This window comes from Rhinichthys klamathensis, unplaced genomic scaffold, assembly GCF_029890125.1.
Source record: "Rhinichthys klamathensis goyatoka isolate OS25496 unplaced genomic scaffold, OSU_Roscu_1.1 h1tg000150l_1, whole genome shotgun sequence".
Taxonomy (NCBI): domain Eukaryota; kingdom Metazoa; phylum Chordata; class Actinopteri; order Cypriniformes; family Leuciscidae; genus Rhinichthys; species Rhinichthys klamathensis.
The window spans coordinates 2,603,357-2,628,476 of record NW_026606685.1 but is presented as its reverse complement, the minus strand read 5'-3'; the positions used below and the strand labels follow the sequence as shown (position 1 = coordinate 2,628,476).

General features: G+C 39.6%; 1 protein-coding gene across 4 annotated transcripts; it reads right to left on the bottom strand.

Moving 5' to 3' along the window:
* Positions 1-647: 647 nt before the first annotated feature.
* On the bottom strand, positions 648-25,051 carry ubap2a (ubiquitin associated protein 2a). Of its 4 annotated transcripts, none has more exons than XM_056258394.1 (27): positions 24,955-25,050; positions 18,582-18,719; positions 17,770-17,847; positions 17,576-17,686; positions 16,770-16,932; positions 15,587-15,664; positions 14,887-14,950; positions 14,693-14,790; positions 14,550-14,608; positions 14,003-14,073; positions 13,674-13,851; positions 13,190-13,439; positions 12,727-13,016; positions 10,724-10,917; positions 10,250-10,505; positions 9,484-9,523; positions 9,194-9,365; positions 9,024-9,081; positions 8,733-8,937; positions 4,536-4,627; positions 4,180-4,230; positions 3,078-3,159; positions 2,598-2,960; positions 2,412-2,516; positions 2,259-2,326; positions 1,669-1,857; positions 648-1,392 (listed from the first exon to the last, which is right to left on the bottom strand). In XM_056258394.1, the coding sequence occupies exons 2-27, from the start codon at positions 18,675-18,677 to the stop codon at positions 1,297-1,299; spliced, it is 3,507 nt and encodes a 1,168-aa protein (XP_056114369.1). In that variant the 5' UTR covers positions 18,678-18,719; positions 24,955-25,050; the 3' UTR covers positions 648-1,296. The 4 variants fall into 4 exon arrangements, with proteins under 4 accessions (XP_056114369.1, XP_056114370.1, XP_056114371.1 ...); XM_056258395.1 differs by having other exon boundaries at positions 14,556-14,608; XM_056258396.1 differs by having other exon boundaries at positions 4,180-4,227; positions 14,556-14,790; positions 24,955-25,051.
* Between the last annotated feature and the right edge of the window lie 69 nt (positions 25,052-25,120).

Genomic DNA, 25,120 nt, shown 5'->3' with positions numbered 1-25,120 from the left:
TTTTTTCCCTACTATGGAAGTCAATGGCTACTGTCAACTTAAGGTCCTGGATGAGTAAATTATGACAATTTTAATTTTTGGGTGAACTAATCCTTTAAATCTTACATTTTAAAGAAGAGACACACTATAGAGATGTTACAGTTAGATGTATTTACAGAGTTTAATGCACCTTAGCATTTAAGATTAATCTTATAAATTTGTTTATATTAATTTATAATTATACAAATTAGTCAGCAATATTAGCATGTTAACTACCATATAATATGGTGAAAATTGTTACTGCAATAGTTTGAACTCATGTATAAAATAAGCATCTTCCTGTCCTCAAACTTTTGAAGTGTACATTTGCGACTATAATACTGTGCAAAAAATACAAATAACTACTTTATTCAACAATTTCTTCTCCAGTGTTCAGTAATGTTTTTTTAAGGCACATTTATAAAAGCTACTTAAATGTCCTAATAAGGCCTAGTTCTTAATCTAAGCCCCATAATGAATTAATTTTAAATTAACCTCCAATCACAAGTTTTACAAAAAGTGTGAGTTTTTTTCCTCATGGCAATATATTTTTAATAAATAAAATATATTCTTATTACTGCTCATGTGTGCAGAAGTACTGTGTGTGTGCAAAATCAGACTGAAACGAGTAAACTGGACAGTTTTATTTTGACAACAAGGGTAAAACCAATGTTAAAATGAAATCTGGTCTAAAATGCTACCATTTAGCCAATTTGGTGGGTGGGAGGGATTTCACAAATGAAGGGCAGAGGGAACAAAATGAAGAACTGAAATTAAAAATCCCCCTCGATAGAAAAAAAGTTCACAGGTGAAGGGGGGGGGGGGGGGGGGGGTGGGAGAGGAGCAAAATACAAAAGTTAAAAAAAGGCTTCACCATCAAGTGATCAAGCTTAGCAGTAATGTACATACATTATCAGGGGTATGTATACAAATAAAAACTCCCATGTTTAAATCATGATGCCTGCTCTGCTTCAAGTATATTCACTCTTCTGTTATGTTCTCATCACTTCTGTCATCATATCCTCTTAACCAGTTAGCAATGAAAAAAAAAGAAAGAAAATTCCTTCAAAAACAAAATGCAGAAAAACCACATTTTATATTCTACCAATACATATATACTGTATAAATACATACATAAATATACTTTACATACAACAGCCAAAACTTTGAAAAGGGGAGATGAGAATGTAGGAGGAGGAGGAGGATGATGGTAGTGTACGGGCGTCCCTCTGCTCTGATCGGCGTGTCGTTGGGTGCGGGACGGCACCTGGACTGTGCTCAGTTGCCCCAGTAGGGAGAGCTGCCATAGTTGGACTTGTTGACCTGGGTCTTCTGCTGCATGACGCTAGACTGGCTTCTCTGGTTTGGCCCACCCTACGTGAAGACACACCAAACGGATGAGGTTACAAGGGGGAAAGGTTACCATGTTGACAACTTTTGTACTTACATCTATAAAATCCTAATACTTGAAGACAGTATAGCCATGTTCTCTGTGACTGAAATTACAGTAAAAGTATAAAATACATTTATTCATTTTTGTCCGTTTTGGTTGATGTACATTTAAATAATATCTCAGACTCTGTATAAGGGTTTTGTTTGACATGCATTATTTCAAAATGTCAGACTTTGTGTGAATAGACAGGGACTGACCTGTCCGTCCTGGGTGAGGTGATGATGGAGCAGCTGTGAGTGGGGCTGCTGGTGTGCCGGCAGAATGTGAAGGAATGGAGCAGGATAACCAGGGGCAGCACCAGGGGTCAAAGGTCCCGTGCCGCCCAGAGCCGAGGGGAGGTTGAAAGGAGGAGGTGTGCCAGCATGGAAACCCTGCTTATCAAACGGCTGCAGGAAAAAAGTACACGGACATATACACACACATTATATAACTAATATTTCTCTCTTTATATACATGCATTTATATTTATAGAAAAGTTTAGGGTCAGTTTTTTTTTCTTATTCAGCAAGGAAGCATTACACTGATCAAAAGTGACTATAAAAACATTTATAATGTTCAAAGATATTTCTATTTTAGAATGCTGTTCTTTTCAACTGAAGGATCATATGTGATGCTAAATGAATGGCTGCATCACAGGAACAAATTACATTTTAAAATACATTGCAATAGAAAAGTATTTCTGATCAAATACTTAAACATCTTACCAACCTACAAAAACATCTTACCAACCGCAAACTTTTGAACGGTAGTGTATATGTGTGTGTAAAGCATAAATTAATTAAAGCACCTGTGTTTTATTGTAAACAGTTCCACTGATGTCTGGCACCCCAGAATTGCTAGATGTCACAGAGACAACTGGGACACAAATTGATGCATCAATTATTTTAATTTAGTGGATAGGGTCAATTTATAGATAAAAACTGAGATGGTGTGTTTGTACCTTTCCCTGGGCCAGAGGCAGCAGATTTGGCCTGTGTTTGAGAAGAGTTACTGTAGCCTTTGCTGTACTCAGTTCCTGCTGGGCCTTGCGTCAGGTCATCATACCCTTGAAATAGACAAAATACTTTAACACTCAACAGCACAGAGTATGCATGTGAATGTGTGCATGTGTCTAATCGGCACAAACCTGAGCTGAAGGCGTGCTGGCCGTAGCCGCTGGGCTGCTGGAATGGCGTGGTGGGGTTGCTCAGACCCATGCCATGCTGCTTGGCCGAGCTAGGGGGCACGAACATGGTGGGGCCATACTGGAATGCGCTGGGCACGCCAGGCACCCCGGGGTAGTAGGGAAGGCCTGTATAGCTGTATCCAGGGGGGAGGGCTGGGTTTAGAAAGGTCTGTTGGGTGTTGTGGTGGCCCTGCGGCTGGGGCTGGTTCTGTCCTTGGCTCTGAGCCTGCGGAGGCTGTGCCGTCTGTGGGCCGTGAGCAGCAGACAGGCTGGCAGAGGGTGCTGGTGAGGCGGATTCACCTCGGCCAAACTTTGTGATGTCACCTGAGTGGAGAAAAAAAGAATACCAGATACTTTTTATTTTCTGCTTTAATCTACACAGATATCATGAATCAAAGCTTCCAGACCGATAAAAAGCAACTGAATATAGCAATGCGGTACCTGAGTAAGGGTTGTTGGCGAGGCTTCCATCTCTGCCAGACAGCGTAGGAGTCGGCCCTGGGAATGTGATTCCATAGTAATCCTACAGGGATCACAAAACGCAGAGATTGCAGAATGAACATTTGTCTAGACTAGGGCTGACAATTGATAATTGTGCTTAGCAAATCATTTTGTCAGTTATTTTCATTTTAAAATGTATTATACATTCACAGAGAGTTATTAACAATGAACTTGAAAAATTAGGCCTACATGATTTTAAGGCCATGTGATCAAATACTGCACAGGACAGATTTTATTTTATTTTAATGAATATTTAAATATTTCCTTTAATGCTTGAATATTAAAGTACTATAATTAGTTGTTTTATTATATGTATATAATAAGAATTAAATATTATTATTACAAAAATTGCATAAATATATTTGACCTAATTTCTTCACTTTACACTGGATTTGAATCATTTTAAAATTATTTAATACCTTATTTGGATGGTCATTTTAAATGGACTGGAATACACTGTGCACAATAATCATGTTATCTCAAATATATCCCAAATTATGTAATAACTGCAACAAGCCTGGGTCAGGCCCATTTGTCTTTGGGCTTTTTGAGCTGATAACCACACATGCTTGGCACATTAACAGATGTTAGCCCTTCTTTTGTTTCCCAAAATATTTCTATCTCGTCATATCAGCAGTTGTCTTTGTCTAATATCATAGACCTATATTCACCATTCTACACTCAAGACGTCTAATGCCAGTCAACCAATAGTCAAGAAAATAGAAATGAAGTTTTAAAAGGAAATGTAAAGCTCAGCAGTGGATCTCCACCATTTTGAACCCCCCCCTCCCCCTTTATTGTCCACAACAACATATGAACCCCCCTCCCCAAAAGACTAAAAAGACATTTATTCATTATAAAAATAACCAAATAATAAGAAATATCTTGGTTTTTAGTTGTTTCAGTTTATCTAAAATAAGACAAAACAACCATTAAAATAATCAAGTCATCTTGAGGCCCTTTGGAAGTGTGTTGAGGCGGCCTGGTTGAGAACCACTGCTCTAATGCATTTGAAGAGGGAATTTGATGGTCTCAGACTCACCATTGGTAGTCTGGATTGGAGCATGTGGAGGTCTTCATAGCCATAAATCTGCTACACAACAAACAACAACTTTCAGCACCTTGCACACTATAGATGTTACTGAAATCAATATTCAGTATTTCATTATTCACAGGCTCAGAGCTTGTACTGAGCCACATAATGAAATATGGATCACAAACTCTTTACAAGTCGTGCACACAATAACACACCACTTTTTCAAGAGTCCATAAAAGCAACAACACTGAATCACCCAACACAAAACACACACACAAATCCTGAAATTCCACATACACTACAATACTTTGCAGAGGGATGAAAGCTGATCTGTTTTGTTTTAAGAGGATGAGTGTTCTTACCGGGTAGGCAGGCAACAGACCTCCGGGTCCCATGATGTACTGGTTAGGCAGCAGTGGAGGAACCCCCTGAGAGAGATTAGGAGGAGCTTTACCTGCACACAGACAAGGAAGAGTTGTTGGAGAATGAAGATTGCAGATTGAACTAAAAATGGAAGCAGGAGTTGCTGATAAGATTTAGGGATGTCACTGTGAGGAAATTTGCACACGGGTATATAAACTTGCGACAAAACCGGTATTACTGATAAAAGCGGGAGGGGGTTTTGAATGTGAGCTTGCTTTTCACTTTTTGCTTTTGATTTTGTGATCACGCATACATATCTTTAACTTTCAAGTTCCCAATCATGCGTACTCTGTGTATAGGGAGCAGTGGTACTGACCGCACATTTTACAAGATGAGATATTTATCATCTTTTGCACTACAAATCATCTGTCCTGTCGGTCATCTCTCCTTACTCTCTTCGTGTGATAAGTAATATGATTCTGACTCCACTAGCTGCAGAGTCACAGCGCAGTAGCAGTATGGAGCAGAACAGACTCTTTCAGTTTATAATTGTAGTGTCCATTGTCCAACTGAACTAAATGGTTTTTATTTGTATAAAATAGCAAAAAGACAGTGTCGGTGCTGCGGTGGCCAAGTAATGTAACACTGACAACCGCAGCAAGCCTAATTAGATTTAAAGCAAATATGAAAATTATGAACACCTTTTCTTGTTTATATATTATACATGCTTGGAACATGTTGACAGAATTATTACAGAATTGTCCATAAGTTGGCCATTCCTGATGTATCACAGATTTCACAAAAATATTAAGCAACTGTTTTCAACATTGCTAGTAGTAAGAAATGTTTCTTAAGCACCGAATCAGCATATTAAAAAGATTTCCAAAGGATCATGTGACACTGGAGTAATTCAGCTTTGCCATCACAGGAATAAATTACATTTTAAACTATATTAAAATAGAAAACAGTTATTTTAAATTGTAATAATATTTCACAATATTACCGTTTTACTGTATTTTTTATCAAATAAATGACGCCTTGCTGGGCATAAGACTTATTTCAAAAACGTCTTACTCCAAACTTTTTAATGGTAGTGTTTGTACAAAAATCATTAGACCTCAATCAGCAAATTTCTCCTCAACAAGCCACATGATTTGAGGCATCATTCAAGTCCGTAGCAAAACTCATAAGGTGTTTTACACGCCCAACCATGAAAAATTGCTTGTTGATTTTTTCAAATCCTAAGTAAAAGTGCTATTAGTACTTCATAGTACTATTTTATTTAATTAGTGAAGCTTTGTAGAAATAAATAAGATATACACTCACCTAAAGGATTATTAGGAACACCTGTTCAATTTATCATTAAAGGGTCACTTCACCCATTTGCATTAAGGTTTGTATTGTTAGAAACCCAGTCATATATTATAATGATGGTGGAATTTTGCTTGTTTTTTTTCTGAGATGGGAGAAAAAAGGATTTAAGTGTTTTACTTCCGTCCTATCGTGACGTAAATATCGTCATTTTGCGTCACGATAGGACGGAAGATAAATTTCATTGCATATTAAGAAAACTACAGCCTTTAGCTCATTATTATTCAAGGGCGTGGGACCCACTCACCCCACCGGCCTATTACAGATCAGTGGGTGGGACTAAACCTGAAGAAACTAAACTATTAATCCGCCATCTTGCTTGGAAGACAGCAAGCTAAGCTAACAAGCGCTCAAGGAGTTAGATTTACCATAATGCCTGAATTTACGACACACGATATGGAAGACGAGGATTTTGAAAATCTTTTGCTCGAAACTGATGTTCGTGGCTATTTATACGAGCCACAATATAGCGAAGAGCAGCTGAGGCTGATGGAGGAACAAGAGGCGGCGGCGTCGGCTGCGGTAGCGGCCGCCGCAGGAGACCAGCCCGGCGCAGACGAGAAGCCCGGACTGGCTCGAGCTGGGCGGACTGCTGGTGCCTACATGTCGTGCTCTCGGCTCTCGCTGTGCGCTACGGACACAGATAGAGTCCGTCTGCTGCAGAGAATTTCAACGATCGCAATATCACCTTGACGAAACCTCTGAATCAGACGAGCACACGGACGTTTGTGTTGTGATCCATCCAAGTTTCGCACCGCATATGTTCTGACTGAACATCCAGGTAACTTTATCATCATCATGCAATAATTCACCATATAGAAAGAAATACAAACGAGGAGTAATTCACTAATGAGTTTGCCAATGTAACGGGGTTCGTTGTTGTGGGAAGAATGAGGCGGGAACCGGCAAACATTTAAACATTTTAATAGTAAAATAAACAAATACAAAACAAAAATATAAGCGAGCAGCCCCTCACTGCTGGCCACACACAACAGAAACAAAACACAACATAAAATCAGGCCTGTTCCTCTCTCGATCTGCCCTGTCGTCGCTCCTCGTTTTATGCGTCCGCTCCTCGGTGAGAGACGCGAGAGAGACCGGTGCGTCTCACAGGTGTCGTTCATTATCACTCGCGCCACCGGCCTCGCGCTGTCCTATCACATCCCTCGCCCTCGTCCTGCTCGCCACAGCCAACTAACTAGAAATTTTGTGTGAAATGAATTTCTAACTCTGGTGGCAGCTAACGTTAGCCTTGTAGACGGAAAAGTGATTTCTCTGATGTTTGCGCTGTTCTGGATTAGTGGGAGTGGCTTGCGGAGCTGTGCAATGTGGTGCATTGTGGGAGTTGTTGTCTTGCATACAAATGCGCACTAAAGTTATTTTCTGTCTTTTCTCGGTCAAGAGGGCATCAAATTCAAAATTTATTTTACATTTCGACTACATATATGACCCACTTTCAATAAAGATTAATGTTGAAATGGGTGAAGTGACCCTTTAATGCAATTATCTAATCAACCAATCACATGGCAGTTGCTTCAATGCATTTAGGGGTGTGGTCCTGGTCAAGACAATCTCCTGAACTCCAAACTGAATGTCAGAATGGGAAAGAAAGGTGATTTAAGCAATTTTGAGCGCGGCATGGTTGTTGGTGCCAGACGGGCCGGTCTGAGTATTTCACAATCTGCTCAGTTACTGGGATTTTCACGCACAACCATTTCTAGGGTTTACAAAGAATGGTGTGAAAAGGGAAAAACATCCAGTATGCAGCAGTCCTGTGGGCGAAAATGCCTTGTTGATGCTAGAGGTCAGAGGAGAATGGGCCGACTGATTTAAGCTGATAGAAGAGCAACTTTGACTGAAATAACCACTCGTTACAACCGAGGTATGCAGCAAAGCATTTGTGAAGCCACAATACGCACAACCTTGAGGCGGATGGGCTACAACAGCAGAAGACCCCACCGGGTACCACTCATCTCCACTACAAATAGGAAAAAGAGGCTACAATTTGCAAGAGCTCACCAAATTTGGACAGTTGAAGACTGGAAAAATGTTGCCTGGTCTGATGAGTCTCGATTTCTGTTGAGACATTCAGATGGTAGAGTCAGAATTTGGCATAAACAGAATGAAAACATGGATCCATCATGCCTTGTTACCACAGTGCAGGCTGGTGGTGGTGGTGTAATGGTGTGGGGGATGTTTTCTTGGCACACTTTAGGCCCCTTAGTGCCAATTGGGCATCGTTTAATTGCCACGGCCTACCTGAGCATTGTTTCTGACCATGTCCATCCCTTTATGGCTACCATGTACCCATCCTCTGATGGCTACTTCCAGCAGGATAATGCACCATGTCACAAAGCTCGAATCATTTCAAATTGGTTTCTTGAACATGACAATGAGTTCACTGTACTAAAATGGCCCCCACAGTCACCAGATCTCAACCCAATAGAGCATCTTTGGGATGTGGTGGAACGGGAGCTTCGTGTCCTGGATGTGCATCCCACAAATCTCCATCACCTGCAAGATGCTATTCTATCAATATGGGCCAACGTTTCTAAAGAATGCTTTCAGCACCTTGTTGAATCAATGCCACGTAGAATTAAGGCAGTTCTGAAGGCGAAAGGGGGTCAAACACAGTATTAGTATGGTGTTCCTAATAATCCTTTAGGTGAGCGTAAGACTTAATACGACAGCAGAATGTCAACACTCTGACCCTACTTAGAAGTGTAAAAGTACATCTAAATGACACAAATGATGTCATGATACTACATGGTGTTGTGATAATTGCTGTGTGATCACAATATCGTGATGCGTGTGTGCTCTCTCACCGCTGGAGGAAGACAGTAGCGGGGCAGCCCTGATACCAGAAAGTGCGCTACAATTGGTGCCATGACCCAAAATTCCAGACCCGTGCAGACTGTTGCCGCCACTCGTAGCACTGTTCACGCTGCCGCTGGACAGAGCGGACACAGGCTGGGAGGAAAATGCCATCGATGAGGGGGCGAGAGAGTTCACGCTGTCCACACTTGTATACTGAGGACACATACACACACACAGAGTTGTTACAGACAGTGGAGGTGGTGAGGAAATTGTGTGTCAGTGTATCCTAAAGAACTCACTGTAAGTGAAGATGTGGTGCAAAGTGCCGACACAGAGGGATGGCCACTGCTCACATGACTACAGGAAAAACAGGCAGTGTCACAGATATATGTAGCCCACATAACATTTGTCAAAACATGAAGTCAAATGTAAAATGCAAAAAAAAGGTGTAAATAAACATCTTGCTTACCTGCTGAGGGGAGGTAAGCTGGCAGAGGACAGCTCAGATGCCAGGCTGGGCAAAACAGAGCTGTGTGGTGTAACGGAAGGGGGCAACAGTGAGGATGGGGCAGAGGGGGCAACACTTGTGCTGCTGACCAGAGAAGGAGACTCTTGTTTTGGAGTGGAGGAACTCGATGTGGCTGATGGAGAAGGCATAAAATGTCATATATTACAAAAAATAAAGCAGTTAAAAAGCGTGAAGTTAAATCTTTAATGCATGACACAGAAAGAAGGGTAAAACTGATGAGTGCGACTTACTGTCTAAAGCAGCAGAGGTCCTCGCACCATTGAAACCGTTCTGTCAGAGATGCAAACAAAGAATACTGAATCAAATCAATATTAGCAGCATAACATCCCTGATGTACGGTGCACTAAAGAAATAGTGCATCCATGGTACAACATGAGAGCATGTGCACAACCGTTCAAAAGTTTGGGGTCACTAAGATTTTTTTATGTTTTTGAAAGAAGTCTCTTTTTCTTACCATAGCTGCATTTATTCAATCAAAAATGCAGTATAAACAGTAAAAATGTGAAATATTCCTTGAATTTAAAATAACCGTTTTAACATATTTTAACATGTAATTTAAACCATTGATGGCAAAGCTAAATGTTTCAGCATCATTACACCAGTCTTCAGTGTAACATGATCCTTCAGAAATCATTCTAATATACTGATTTGGTGCAAGAAACATTTCTTACTATCAATGTTGAAAACAGTTGTGCTGCTTAATATTTTTGTGGAAAACATTTAATGATTTCTTTCATGAATAGAAAGTTCAAAAGATCAGCATTTATTTGAAATAGAAATCTTTTGTAACATTATAAATATCCATGCATATTTGCTGAATAAAAGTATTATTATTTAAATAAGTATTATAAAAAAAATAAAAAAAAATATCTTACTGACACCAAAGTTTTAGACAGTAATGTAAATGATGGCAATTTTTATTTTTGGTTGACGTAGCCCTTTAACTGAGAATAGCTCTGTAGCTGTGGAAGATAAGGTTTCTCTGTGTGCACCTACCGTCACAGGTCCAGAAAGCTCCTTGCTCTGAGAAAAGGTCAGTCTTGAGTGAGGGGCCACACCGCAGTCAAAGCTGTTACCCGTCGATGATGCAGCGGAGGAGGAAGAGGAAGATGAGGAGGACGAGGGGGCTGTCACCGAGCTGGGGGTGGTGTGGGAGGGGGCGAGGCTGGGGAGAGGTACCGAGGGAGAGGGGTAGATGCTGTCAGAAGAGGCCAGAGGCAGCAGCAAAGGGACCGGACTGGTCATAGATTCACTGCAGGGGAGATCATGGGAAACATATTAGCATGCAGAATGGAGAGTTTTAAAGCTAAAGACAGCACACTGGTTTGAAAGACATGCGTTGAGAGATTTAGGAAAATCAGCAATACATGAAGTCCACTGCTCAAAGAAAAAGAAAAAGCACTTAAACTCAATTTAGACAACAGCGAGACCATTTTGTCTTCATTATGTCCATTTCTCCCACTGACTGACCTGATTGGTTTAGAGTAAAGGCTGCTCTGTGACTGAGGAACCACTGCAGCCTCCCTTATGGGTTCACTGTTGCAGTTCTCCGACTGGCCGAAGTCTGGCAGGGCAGATTCTGAACCAAAGTCCAGGGCACCAAACTGCACATTTAGACCAGACACATCTGCTGACCCGGGCATCTCTACCGCTGATGCAGGAATCTGGATGTGTACAAACACATGTAAATCACACAGCATATACTGACAAAACATCAACGAAAACAAACAAGCTTTGTAATAGTTACAGCTAAATGTTGTAAAACCATTCTAAAAGGATGCATTAAATTGACAAAAAGTTTAATTTTTAACTTTTATCTACAATAATATTAGGAATGTTTCTTTATCACCAAATCAGTATATTAGAATGATTTCTGAAGGATCATTTGACACTGAAGACTGGAGTAATGATGCTGAAAATTTAACTTTGATAATCAGGAATAAATTACATTTTAAAATATATATATATAAAAAATATAAATTGTTTTAAATTGTAATATTTCACAATATAACGGTTTTACTGTATTCCTGATCAAATAAATGCAGCCTTGGTGAGCACTTTTTGACTTTTCAAAAATGTTAAAAATCTTACCGACTCAACATTTTTAAACAGTAATGCTGTTTACAGGAGTAAACACATATGCAAAAGAAAAATTTTGAGAAACATTTCAACAAATTCAAAATGGACTATTTAATTTCCTAAACCATGCTCGAGCAATTCATCTGTGTATTTTCTTCTTCATAACTTGCTCCCCCCTCCATTCTGGTAACACCCACTTTTTACGATTTAATAAATTCCAGATGGATAAAATCAAGCCCCACCCTATACTCTTTTTGGCTGAAAATCCCACTGAACCCAGAAATAAGGCCAGATTATATAAGCAAAATAGGGCTGCACGATTTGGGGAAAATGTCATATTGCGATTATTGAGGTCAATATTGCGATATGCGATTGCGATATAATAAACAAATGGTTTCATGAGTCAACTTGCTTGGTTCTAAAGCAAAATGCACACACAGATTAGTGATAATTCTGAAATGTGTATTTCTCAACTCAAACTAGCAACAACAACTAAATGATTGATAATACCTATAATGATCAATGAGCCATTGATGTCTGGATAAAAATTTATTTAATTTTAATTTAAGTGAACTTCAAACAATCCTCAAATAAACCCATAATAAATGTCATATTTACCTGTGCTCTTCCTGTCTAACAGGTAGGACATATACAGAAATTGAATAAAGTTATCAAACAGTCTGCGCTGCATAAATTATAAATTATATAGACTAAAATCCTATTTAAAGCTACACAAGTTCTTTGGTCAAGAGCAGTGAGTGTTTTTCTCTGTTCCCTTTGTTCTTTGATTAACTTTACTGACAGAAAGCATTATTGGATGCTGGCCCTTTAAGAGTTGCTGACAGAGACGCGGATCTCACACGCGCCTTATTCTCTCACAACTCTTTACGACCATCATAAGACTGCTCTTATGTTATGAAGACACTCGACAAATTATATTTTGGCATAATTGTGTGTGTTATTGTTCGCTCACTTCAAGCGGAAAGAGAACTGTATTCTGGCGCGCGGTCTGCATGCGCATGATACTGGCGCGCGTCTTTCAGTCAGGACATTCACAGGCAGCACGCTCTCTTTTGACTTGTCTCACAGAATGGTTTAAAGCATTCGCATGAATAAGAGCAGGATCATGTAACACTAGCCAAAGGATGACAAAAAATAACAGATGCTGCGTTAACAGCCCTAATTTGTTTATTTCATATAAAATCGCAGTATTTTGCGTCATATAATCGCATAGGCTTGACATCGCGATTACGATAGCGATATGATTAATTGTGCAGCACTAGTTGTGACGGCCATTTTATGTATGTTCATCTACAAACTGTACCAGGTAATAGAGAGCTCACCAAGAGATCTTACAAAGCATTCCACCTCAATGTTTTTTAAATCTCAGTCACCTTGGAAGTGGGAGGTATCCGTCGCTTTTGGGTCTTTATCTGCCGCTGCTGTGTGCTGCTGCCCTGAGACTCGGCAGCCTGTGAGGGGGCCATTGAGGGCCCGTCACGGTGCTGTGATGGTTCCGGCGCTTTTGGAAAGGCTTCCGGTGTTCCCGAGGCAGGCGAAGGGGCACTCAGAGGGGGAGGGCTGGGCTGCCTGGCTAGAGGCCCCGTGTGGGTCAGAGAGCCCTGCTGTCGCTGGGCAAGTTGGCTTAGCACCAAAGATGGCTCTGGCTGCATCTGAAACTCCCCTACAGGGCAAACAATACAGAAAAAGCCCGTTCACACTTAGTCACGTGTGAATAAATAAGAAAAAAAAGTCAGATTTGGAATGAATAGGTTAATAATGTTAATGCATAGCTACGTGTTTGCAAGTATGACCAAGTTTGTGTTTCCGGGCCAGTAAAGCAATTATAAAACTCACGACTGAATTGGGACGGGAGTGAAGCAGAGCTCTGTGTTCCAGGAGGTTTTCTGTCCCAAGAAGAGGAGGGCACCGAAATCCCTGTCCCCACCAGCCCCCCTACAGGGGTGCAGTTGGTCCCTGTGCTGGAGGGCGGGGAGGTAAGCTGCCCAAGACCAGGCCCCTTCAGCTGTTCCAGTATTTGCTGCCCGGCCGTCTGCCCGAGTTTTGGACCACCCAGCTCTCCAAAACCAGAACCCAAAACAGAGGACTGGGAAAAGACAAAGGAAAGGTGCCATTAGGAAACCCATTCAGATCTCGTTGTATCAGCACTAGTGATGTTGCACAATACACTCAGTCTTAAAATTACTAGCTAGAAAATAAACACCTGAAAATGAACAAAGTTTCTGAAAAGATCCTATAAGCACCCTGCCAGTCATTGCCATTCCTTCTCTAGGAAAACATTTGTGCAAGTGCTGTAAATCATGGCTGTGGATTGTCTCACCAGAGTGGCGTGTGTGTAGCTGTTGGAGCCAGAAGATGTGCCTCCGTTTCGAGCAGGCTGGTGGTGGGAGTTGGTGAAGACCAGACTGTGGCCGAGCCCCTGAGAGGAGCCCACGGCCTTCAGACCCCCCGCCTCTTCTCGATCCACAGGCTTCTGCAGCAGAGACGACAGATCCAGACTACAACAAACACACAATACAGTCAGTGAAATAAACAAGACGTTATATTCACAATACAATGCTATGATTGGAATTAAAAGAATAGATTTCCTAAAGTTTGTCTTTGCTGAACTCAAACACATGAAAACAGAACCCCAGCTCTGACTATTACCTCTGGCCAGGTGTGATGTGGTTCTCAGTTGGAGGTGCACAAGAGGACGTGAACACTTTGGTCTCGGAGAGCTTTAGAGATCAAAACGTGCCAGTTAGTGCTTTTATTTTTGTGGCAGAAAAATGCTAAATATAGTGTACAAATATGAGGGAGAGATATAAAATAATACAAGAAAAATATAAATAGTATATAATGTATAATAATTATATTACAATTATATAAAATGATTATAATTTATATAATATATGAAGAGATTATACAGATGTACAAAATATAAACATTACATTTATAATTATATATTAAAGAATTCTAACTATAAATATATAATAATAATAATATGGTGGTAATAATAATAATTTTACATAAAAAACATAAAAAAGAGATACTGTGTCATTAGTGATAAATCATTTGTATTATTCATTTATCGTCCACATATGATTCTTTAACATTTCTGGACAACACATATACCATGTCTTTTCAGGCTTATTCATTTCAAGCTCTGTAAATCCCATAATTCATAGGAGGTTAATTATAGAGCATGACTCACACTCACATCTTCACTCCAGTCTTCAGCTGCCCACTCGTCCAGAGTATTCTGCCATGGCACTGAATGTGTCAAAGAGAGAAAGAGAGATGAGAGTGGGCCAAAGGATTGTGAAAAGTTCTGTGCAACAGAGGTGAGTCTCTCACCTGTCCCATCTGTAGTGTCATTGGCCCCCGTCTCCCAAACATCAGCGTGCGAGTTTGATGTCCCACTGTCTGTGGTGTAGTCTGCAGGGTTAAAGGTCCTGCAAGAGGATACACAGAGTGTGAGAAGGGGTTTTAGTGGCTGTATGATAATGAAAATTGATTATAGGTTTAAATAACATTTGAGTGATACTCACCCCATCCCCTGTGCTGTAAACCTGCTGGTAACTGGAGCCCGACCTCTGCCTCTACCTCCAGACACTGTAAATAAATAAATAAAACTTCATAAGCACTTATAAAAACTCAAGCACTAGGGATGGGTCAGGATGGTCAAACACCCCAATTGTCCAACAGCTCGATTTTTTTTCTTAGAGTTTCATCTTTAAGGTATTTAGCACTTCAAATGGGGAAACGCAGCTTCTCAGAGGTTTTAATGCGCTGCTGACAGTCTATAGCTACTATAACTGTCAGGGGACTAAAACCCACTAAAAACCCAGGAGAAATTCATCCCCTTTAAAGCACAACCACCACAGACATCAAAGCACTGCTTTCAACAATAAAGACTTCAAATCACCTGCTGGAAGTAACATTCTTATCTCAGTGTTTTATGAGGACCATGGTCAATTTGGTGTAACAAAAGGTTTGGTGGATTTATTTGTTGAATATGTGTTAGTCACCCTACCGAAGAGCCATATCTGTAAATCTCTAAAAAACAAAACATGTCCGATCTGTCCCGGGTGGTTATGAGACTAATTAAACAGCTTCCCTAATAGAGAAAACCGGACTAACTGAGTTTGTAAACGTAGATTTGCACATCCCTAATAAGCACAATTGATGTAAATTATATGAAAAAATGTAAAAAAAATAATAATATATTTTTACTGTGTGTGGGCTCACCTCTGCCTCTTCCCCTGCGGCCACGGTCAGCACCTCTCTCAACAGGAGCAGGTTCCACACCATTCTCCTCTGTCCTTGCTATACAGATAAACAACATGAGATCAAACATAAGCCTTTTAAAATGTAAAACCTACTCCGCACAATTAAACTGTAAAAAAACAAGCAAAAAAAAAAACAAGTACAAAAGTTGTTGTTGCGCAATTACTATTCCCTCTGAATCTGATGCCAATTTTCGTTTTATTATTAAAGGGGTGGGGGTCTGGATTCCCCAATGAATTGTTGCCGTCCACACAAAAAAGAAAGAAAGAAAAAAGAAAAGATATTTGTTTGAAGACGTTCACAATGAGACAATGTATAATTTTAAAATTCTGTTTCTTCATGAAAATTCATGGTTGCTGTAAATAGGCATACTATAACTAACCACAGCACAAATAAGAAAATAGGTCACAAGGATGCAGAGACGCTGGCATTGCTATCAGTTTTCAAAATTGCACCTAAATATTGTCTAAATATTGCTGTTGGATACACTTATCCACTTTATGCGCTCTCTCTGATTGGGGATAGCTATACCAGGTGTAAATGCCCTCCGAAAAAGACTGCAATTCGATCACCACAAAGGTGGTCTGAGATGCATTCCAGATGCAACTGGACAAGTGTAAATGTGTCTGATTGTCACAAGCCAAATATGTACATTTCACTCCTCCTAAAATGGCAAAAACAAAGGTGTGAGAGCGTGTTATACTGACTCCCGATAGCCAGATATGACACATATAGCCAGATATATACTGCTACTCGCATCGCCACAGATATGGCCCACCACAGATGAGTTGCCACTTTAGCAAGCCGACACACATAAAGCAGCAAATTAAACCGAAATTTTGGCATCGCATCCTGAAGCTCAACACAGTCATCTTCATTAAAAGTAGTAGACTTAATTATCATACCAGTGCTGATGCCGCTCCTATTTCTCCTATTTGATCAGCTGCTTTTGTTGATGTGAACTGAATGTGTATATAACGCTGGAATTGAAGATTGGATTTATATTTGTTTTGCGAACAGTGTAAATGAACAATTTTAACAAGCGGGTTGCTATCCGATCAGTAAAAACGCATTTAGAGATTAGTGTAAATAGGCCCTAAACAGCTATGTAAAAAAAACAAGGAAACCTCATCAACACACTGACCTGGCCTGTTGCGACTGGTCCCTCTGCCACGGCGACTCGCTCCTCCACGACCCCTGCTGCTTTCCCTCTCTTTCTTCTCCCTGTTCTCCTTGTTCTCCTTACTCTCAGTGGAGGTTCCATCCTTCCCAAGACTCTTCTTTTTCCCCACCGTTTCCCAAGAGGTCTGCAAGTAATAAAATTACTACTAGTCAGAACAAACACAAAAAAAGTAAAAGAAGATAATTGTTCAGCAGATGTTAGGTGTCAATGAAGTGCCATTTACATAACTGATTTAAATACAGGTTTGCTAATCAGCACTGCTGAATCCTCATTACTGATGAAGTACATTTGGGAACTTGTATTTTGACACAGTGGTGGAGGCAGAGGTCTGTTATGACACAGGATTACCTTCTGATCAACACTACAGAAGTGACCCACTTTCTATTTTTGAGTTTCATTCCCAGAAATAATTCAAACAAATCCTAGTCTATAAGAAGAGGCCTCTCAAATGTCACCACAAAAGTCACAGACTCTTTATCTCTGAAATAGATTAGCATCAATCACACATGAATATGGGCATTACGTGCTGCTATATGTTTGTTAAGCTAAAAAAGGAAAGAAAAAAAGACATTCAGAAAAATAATAAAGCCCAGCTTGCTTGACAAATCATTGTTTTGCATTTGAAAGTACAGCCACAAAACAGCTGACAGTAGCAACAACATTTTAAATAAAACCAGTTTTACTTCACTTTTTTGAATAACTTGTGTGTTTTAGTGCCTACTAAGTAGTCTAAGATCACATGTGCATTTGTTAGATGGAATTCTTACTGCATCAGAGGTTCCCTCAAGCAGGAAGTTGATGGCTCTGTTGACATCCTCGTTGCAGTCATGGAGAGCAACCATGCAATCGTCTTGGTTCTTCCCTGTGACCTCTATGAGCTATGAGCAAATATGGTCATCACTGGGGTTTATCAGAGGATTTTAATCATAACTTTACTCTGATAGAAGAGAGCTCCTCATACCTGCTTCACTTTATCCTCAAAATCTGCATCGTTCTTGTCATAGATCATCTGAGCCAGTCGGATCTGTTCGGCTGTAGCCTGCAATCGGAAGCACAAGTTATCAGAATGAGCGTCCTAGGATCTTAAAAAAAAAAAAAAAAAAAGGGAATTGAATGAGCAGTCAGATTCATGACCTGTCACATACAAGTGGAAGTAGACATGGGCCAATGAAAGTATGTTTGGCTACTAGCCTACTGTGCAGTATATACTGTAAAAGTAATTACAACAATAAACATTTCAAATAGTAGTAAATTTTCTCATCAAGACCTCAGTAGGTTTCATTAAGCAAGTGGAGTCCAGTTATCATCTCTGAAATAAAAATGTAGAAATTTAATGTAGTGAAAAATGTGTTGACTTTTAGTAGTGTAATTAAATAGCAACTGACTAATCAATTAGGGATTTTGACTAGATTGTTAAATTCATCCTCTTTAAAGCCAAAACACATTTGTCTTGCTCTGTTTTTTAAACATCCTAGCATAAGCACTGTGTGAAGATGTCACTTTAAAACAGTTCAACTTAGTTCAACTTATAAAGGTGCGGCTTAAAACCCCAGCCATCCGTTCCCCTTTGTGCTCCATCTAGCTGTTATTTTTTAATGAAAGAGTGTCTTATGAAAATCCCCCCCAAGGAAACTGGAAGGTCTAGCATATTGCATTCTGGGATACATTCCAGCAGAGTATGGTCATACTATATACTGCAGAAATAGTAAGAGTAGCATGGTAGTATGTTATTCCTAACATAGCATATGTTTCAATATGTTGTTGTTCACTCACCTGAAGCTGTTTCTGTGGCTGTGTGGTCTGTGTGGTAGTGGGCAGCGCTTTGTCCCGAGTGCCCCGGGCTCGTTCGATGCCCACCGAGGTCATCATATACAGTATATACAAAACAATGTATGTACAAAACAGAAAAATCTAGAAGAAAAACAAGGCCAAAAACAGGAAGTGGTTATTATTGGGAAAACATTTCCATGTCCTAGTTTCTAGTCCAAATATTTGCAGACACCAGATGAGGTTTTGTTCAAGCGAGCTAGCTGACGTTTTCTGCAGATCTCCCCTTCAGTGTCCCGCGCAGTGTTGGAGCAAACACACAGGGGGCGTATCGGATTTCCTTTCTCCTAAACCCAGTTGGGCAAGATTGAGCAATACTCTGACCGCCAGAAACCCTTGTAGAAAAAACAATCAAGCTTATCCGAGCCCCGCTGAAATGAAGACCACGCCACGAGCCCACACTGGTGTCCGCTAACACTTCGCAACTATCCTGTAGTGTCCTTCTAAAACGCTCACACTCCGATCACATCACATAGCCATTCCTCATGCATACAAAACAACAACTTAGTCCTAAAATCCTTGAATCTACACTGAAGCATGTATTGATGATCTAAAAATCTAGCTATTTCACAGAAGAAATGTTTACATAACAGAAATTTTCTTGCCAGACTCTTTCATTAACCACAAAAAGCACATTTACACAACAACTTAAAATGTTGAAACAAGGTAATATTAAAGGGATGGCTCACCTTAAAATGAAAATTCTGTCATCACTGACTGATGTTGTTTCAAAACCTGCAAGATTTTCCATCTTTAATTATTTTCGTTGCCATGCTGGCATATAAGCTGTCCGTTTAGAAAAAAAAAGCATTATAAAATTAGTACGATTAATGCTCTATATTACAAGTCTTCTCAGTCCATATAATAGTTCTGTGTGAGAAAAAGGTTAATATTCACAATTAAATCCAGGGCTAAATGCTAAGGATTTTTTCTTTTAATTTTTACTTGCCCTATCAATACTTTCACTGGCCCATTCACAAAAAAAGTGAACAAATACTTTTTAAAAAGTGTTACCGTTTTCAACCTTGTACTCTAATAAACAAGGTTCTTCTGACGACACCAACATTTTAGATACAAGTGAAATTTCAATGTTCTAGCCTAACTAAATAAAAATTATTAAACAAGAATCAGTTCTAACCATAGACTGTAAAAAAAAAATATGGACATAGTGTCCATGACGTCACCCGTAGGTTTCTGAAGAGCATTTTTGAAGCCCAAAGTGGGCGGAGCCGGCCGTCACCATCTTGGCAGCGCGTCACTCCCGGATAAACGAAAATGGGCAAAAAGGCGGGATTAGCTGAGGTGACGCGACAGCTAACAGACAGCAGACAAACTGCTAAATGTTTTTTTCCTGCTGTAAAGTTGGGCATTGACTCTCTTTAGGAGCCTGTCTCTAGCGGCCAGTCCATGAATTGCAGTTTAAGTCACTTCCATGTTGGATCCAAGAGAGAGGATCCGCATTAAACTGTACTCCGCCGCCGGAAGGTTGCCGCTTGGTTATAATATAACACCAGGCAGTCTTTATGGTCGAGCCCTGAAATCTAATTTTCATAGATTCAAAGGCGCCAAGTTTGATGTTAATGATGCTAAAAACGGTAACAATCATATTTGGGTCGGACTTGAGTGTATTTTGTCACACTGTTTTAAAGGACAAGTTCGGTATTTTACACTTAAAGCCCTGTTTTAAGATCGTTTCTGATGAAATAGAACGGTTAAGATTGAAATTTGGACACATGCTGCTGTCCCGAGAATGTTCGGTTTCTGTGGTAGCACCCCCCCCCCCCACCTCCACAATGGTTGCATAGGTGAACTGGAACAATCCTTCCTAAAACGCATTAAACTTATCATAACCATTTCAATAACTCCGAAGCTGTTCAGTTAAGCTAAAAAAAAACTGCAGTGTCCCTTTAAGTGTAAAATACCGAACTTGTCCTTTAACTGCTTGAGGTACTAATATTAGCGTCCTCTCAGCCTTGATAGCAAACATACTGCTGTTCTTTCTCTACTAATGCAGCATCTAGTTAAATTAATTACTTTATGGAAACATGTAGTGTACTCGTTGTCTACATTTTAAATCTGAAGTGTCCCGTTCCGTGCACAGTCTCACGTGTCAAAAAAAACTCTACGAGGTGTCAGTGAAAGTTTTTATTTTGCCTCTAGAGGCCACTCTTTGTACTGTATAATGACAGTGCATCAGCTGCTCTTGGAAGCAACCTGGAAACTAGTGCAGATTTTTGCTGATAACCAATTGTTCCAGCAATCAGTTATCGGTGCTGATTAATCTGCACAACCGATTCATTTGATGACCTCAACTAAACACCAATGTTTCTCACATTCAGTAACCAATTGTGTTTGAATATTATCTGGAAGTGCGAGTAATATCTGCTGGATAGGGCAGGGCAATATGTAATATGTATAGGCTGTAGGCTAACTACTAGAGTAAATATTTCATTAATGCTCTTGCATTGTGTGCGTGTGTGTGTCAAAAATAGCCAACCGGCATCTTGTCCATAATACCTTTAAAGGGGTCATGAACTGGCTTTTTACATTTTTTTATATTGTTGTCTGAGGTCAACTTATGACGTTCGCTTGGTTTTTACATTCAAAAACATCAAAATGAATAAGTAATAATAGGCTATTTTCTACCCTAGTTTTGAGCCTAGCTCAAAAACGCTCGGTTTTTATGGGCGTCTCGCATTGAAGACTTGGAAGTAAACGCCCACTGCTGTGAGTGGATAACAGTTTAGCATATTATAATGAGTTTCGTGTAATGCGCGAATCAGTGGGCGGGGCTAAACCGGCCGTGTTGAAGTAGGCGTTGATCTTCTTCTGCGGGGGTGGTGCTTTATCCTCTTTGTCGTCATAGTTCCCCACTTTGAAAAACGAGTCGTTTGCTGAGCCTGGTGTCAATAAAAGCTTTTATTGGACTAACAAGGACGTTTTCAGTTCTGAAACTTACAGGATATTCTTATAATATGACGACCTCTTAGATGTCAAAAGCTCAAGGAAAATTTGATTTCTCAGTTCATCACCCCTTTAATGTTCAACCCTCTACAATGCGAGTAAATCACGTGAATAAATCAAAATTTCATGAAACGACAAAAAATTTCTTTAATTAGCCAATGGCTAGTAAATTGTATGATTACAGTTGCCTGTAATTGAGCTTGAGGCAAATAAAAAAAAAAAGTTCCATTGCCTGCTGAGCTTTACGTACCGTTGCTTGGAGGGCTGTCGCTTTCTCACACACATGTGCACTCACTGTGAGATAAAGAGAGCACGACTACAGGGCTCGTTGGCAGAACTTTCATTGTCTCAATCTGACCAGTGCTGCGTCGTCATGAAATTTTATCATTTGCACGCATTTTAAAGCCTTGCCAATTTAATCACTCAAGCGCAAAACGACCCTAAAGACAAGTCACTTACGCTGCGTGAGAAGTTTTGTCTGCTCAAACTGCACATCCGAAGCGCGCGTCCAGAAAGCCACTTCTGAATTAAGACAAAATTGTCAAAATGTCCGTCTTGGCGACTATCTTATTAAACATAGTCGGTTATGTCTTGAGTGTAAACAGTGGAGAAAGAAAACGCATGTGTAACAGTATCAATATATTGGATCCATGCATTGTCTTAAAGTGACAGCAGCCTATTATTCCTGCTGTCTGTGTTTTTAATGTTAATCAAGCAACAGACAAAAAAATATTAATCACTTAATGCTCTTGACTGAATAACTTTTGGAACATTAATAAGGATTCATCTATATTTCATTTATATAGTGAAGACTATGCAGTGTTATTTTACATTTGATTAGCCTACTTTATTCAATTTCTGTACCTAATCTGTATCGAACAACTGTTTGATCTACATGTAAAACCTGAAAAGAACTGTTTATTTAATTTGCATCTTTGTTCTAGTGTGTTTATTTGTGCTATTCCCTATAGTTTGATTATTTGTTCTTATTTTATTACAGACTGACAGTTTACTTGACTTTTTATTGTTCTTGCATTTCAAGTAAAAATTTTGGTGAGTAAAATAAAAAATGTACTAGCCAATGGCAACTCGAGCTGTGTGTCCGTAGAGGGTTGATGTTTTTAATTGTGTAGTCTCAAAAAGGGTCAAAAAAATAAATAGATGCGTACGGTAACTATGGGGCTATGTAAAATACATCTGGCAACTGACAGTTGAAATCGACATCAGGGCACTCGTGAGATATCGTTATATGATAATATCGTCACATCGCCCAGCCCTAATGGATAGGAAGTAGATTTTTAATGGATTATAATTAAAAAATTGGTCTGTTTTTCACACAAAGCAATCATATGGCTTCGACAGACTTGGAATATAGGCACAAGTAAAATAGAGTTTTTATGATACTTTTAAAATGATTTTTGGATACCACTGTCCTCTTTCTCTATGCAAGGAAAAGAGCGGATGTATGCTAAATTTTTGCTTTTGTGTTCCAAAGAAATCCGTCAAATGGGTTTGGAATGACATGGGTAAATGACAGGATTTTCATTTTTGGCTGAGCTATTCCTGAAAAACCTTCTTAGATGATTTTCCACCAAATTAAAGACTTCACTTGTGACACTACAGTACATTAGATTCTTCACATCCATGAAACTAAAGACTAAAACATCAGCAAGAATCACTTCTCACACAGAAGACAAGGCAACACACATAACATCTGTGATGGATACAGTGGGCTTTTCTTGGCTGCTAGAAGAGATCTTATTGTGCATGTTTAATCCTTCTACGCAGTACGCAGTCACACAGAAAACGCCCGACAACAACGTTCCAGCTAGATTCTGAAGTATAGAGATCATCAGATAATATCCAGCAAGAATTCCCAGCTTGCAAAATACATACATTAATAAAGATCTTACTGGGGTGAAACTGGCTGGGCAAGCGCTGCTGGTCACCAACGATTTAATGATGACAGCATGCAAAACAACCCACAAAAGTGATTCCACCAGCTGACAATGGTCTCATGTGGGGACATTTCTGAGATCCTTACAAAATGGAAAAACAAAGCCTTTCTCTTGGTCAGCAGACCAACCATAGTGTCCTCGAATTCACAGATATTGTGTATATAAAGCACTTTTAGAAATGCAGATTGATAAGCCAAAAAACTCACAGATATTTCAATCAGTTTCATCTTTGATTAGGAATAGGTAGCTCAATGGAATAATTAGTGATCCATAATTAAACAGAAATGATTATGAAGATGAAAATTTACATTTAAAAATAGAATGGGGCAAATCGGGGGGTTGGGGGGTTAATGAACATTGACAACATTCACCCAAAATGCACCAAAATGTGAATTTTGAAATAGATTTTGATATATATATATATTTTTTTTTTAGCTTTAACATAAGCATAATACCACTTCAGTTAACTGATCAAATGAGCATAGTTATTGGCCAATGTCAATAATCTCTAAATGGCCAAATATCAGCCAAATAATTGGTTTATCACTAAAACAGATAACTTGGTTTGACTTTTTCAGTTTCTAACACTAATAAAATCTATAAAATTAGCAACTATTGACAAATTGCAAGAAACATTCCCAATCAAAACAAAATACATGGCGGCTGCTCGCTCACATTAGAAAACTTTAAACAAACGACCATAATCAAAGCACATGAACAGATGACTTTGTTTGCTTTCTGAGTTTCTATAACCATGTTCCATACACCCCCCAAAAAACGACATGCATAAACATAACAAGGTTAAAAAATATATATGTGACGGCTCAAACAAAGGGAATTTAGACCCAGGACCAGGGTCAGCATCCTAGTTTAACTTTACAGATTCATTAGAGATGTTCGGATACATTTAAGTTACATGTGGCATCTTTTTGACGCCATGAATGTGCAAAAACTGAGTTTGTGAAGAGCATAAGCGCATAGAGTCTCTGCTCTCCTTTGTCCATGATCTCTAATGTCATTTCCTCTCTCCAATTGTTGTAGCTTAGCGGGCTAACTCACGACCGCCCGGCGTCCTTGTTCATAACATTTAAACCCTTATGAGCATTTAAACACCAAGATGTATATCAATATGATGTTTTAATGTAAAAAAAATTGGCTTTATAGTGATACGGGCTTGTTGTGAAGGAATATTTGAGGAAAACGGTCTCACAACAGAGCTACAGCCGAATAAGCTAAACTGAGGAAAAACAAAGCCATACAAACGGCAACATAACCTCGAAAAACAGTCAGCGACGGATTAAAACAGATGAGCGACAAAGAAATAGAAATATTTATTACGTAACATCTGATGTATAAAAAAAAAACAGTCTGAAAGAGAGATTTGTTTTTTTTATTACCTGCTAACACGCTTCACTCAGCCAGCAGCAGACTCCGTCACGTGACCGTCACCGCTGCTGCCGATTCTCTCCATGCAGAATAGAGGCGCGCTCCCGCACCAGCAGGCACATTCACAAGTGCGCGCACACGTACACAACAACTTATACAAACAACACACTTTAACAA

Bases quoted from the DNA above. Each gene is read 5' to 3' on its own strand.
- ubap2a (XM_056258393.1), bottom strand. From the start codon at position 18,677: ATGATGACCTCGGTGGGCATCGAACGAGCCCGGGGCACTCGGGACAAA. The intron at 10,506-10,723 runs GTCAGTCAGTGG...TCTCCCCTGCAG, and splicing joins CTTTACTCTAAACCAATCAG to TGAATCTATGACCAGTCCGG. The intron at 2,961-3,077 runs GTACCGCATTGC...TTCTCCACTCAG, and splicing joins CGCCAACAACCCTTACTCAG to GTGACATCACAAAGTTTGGC.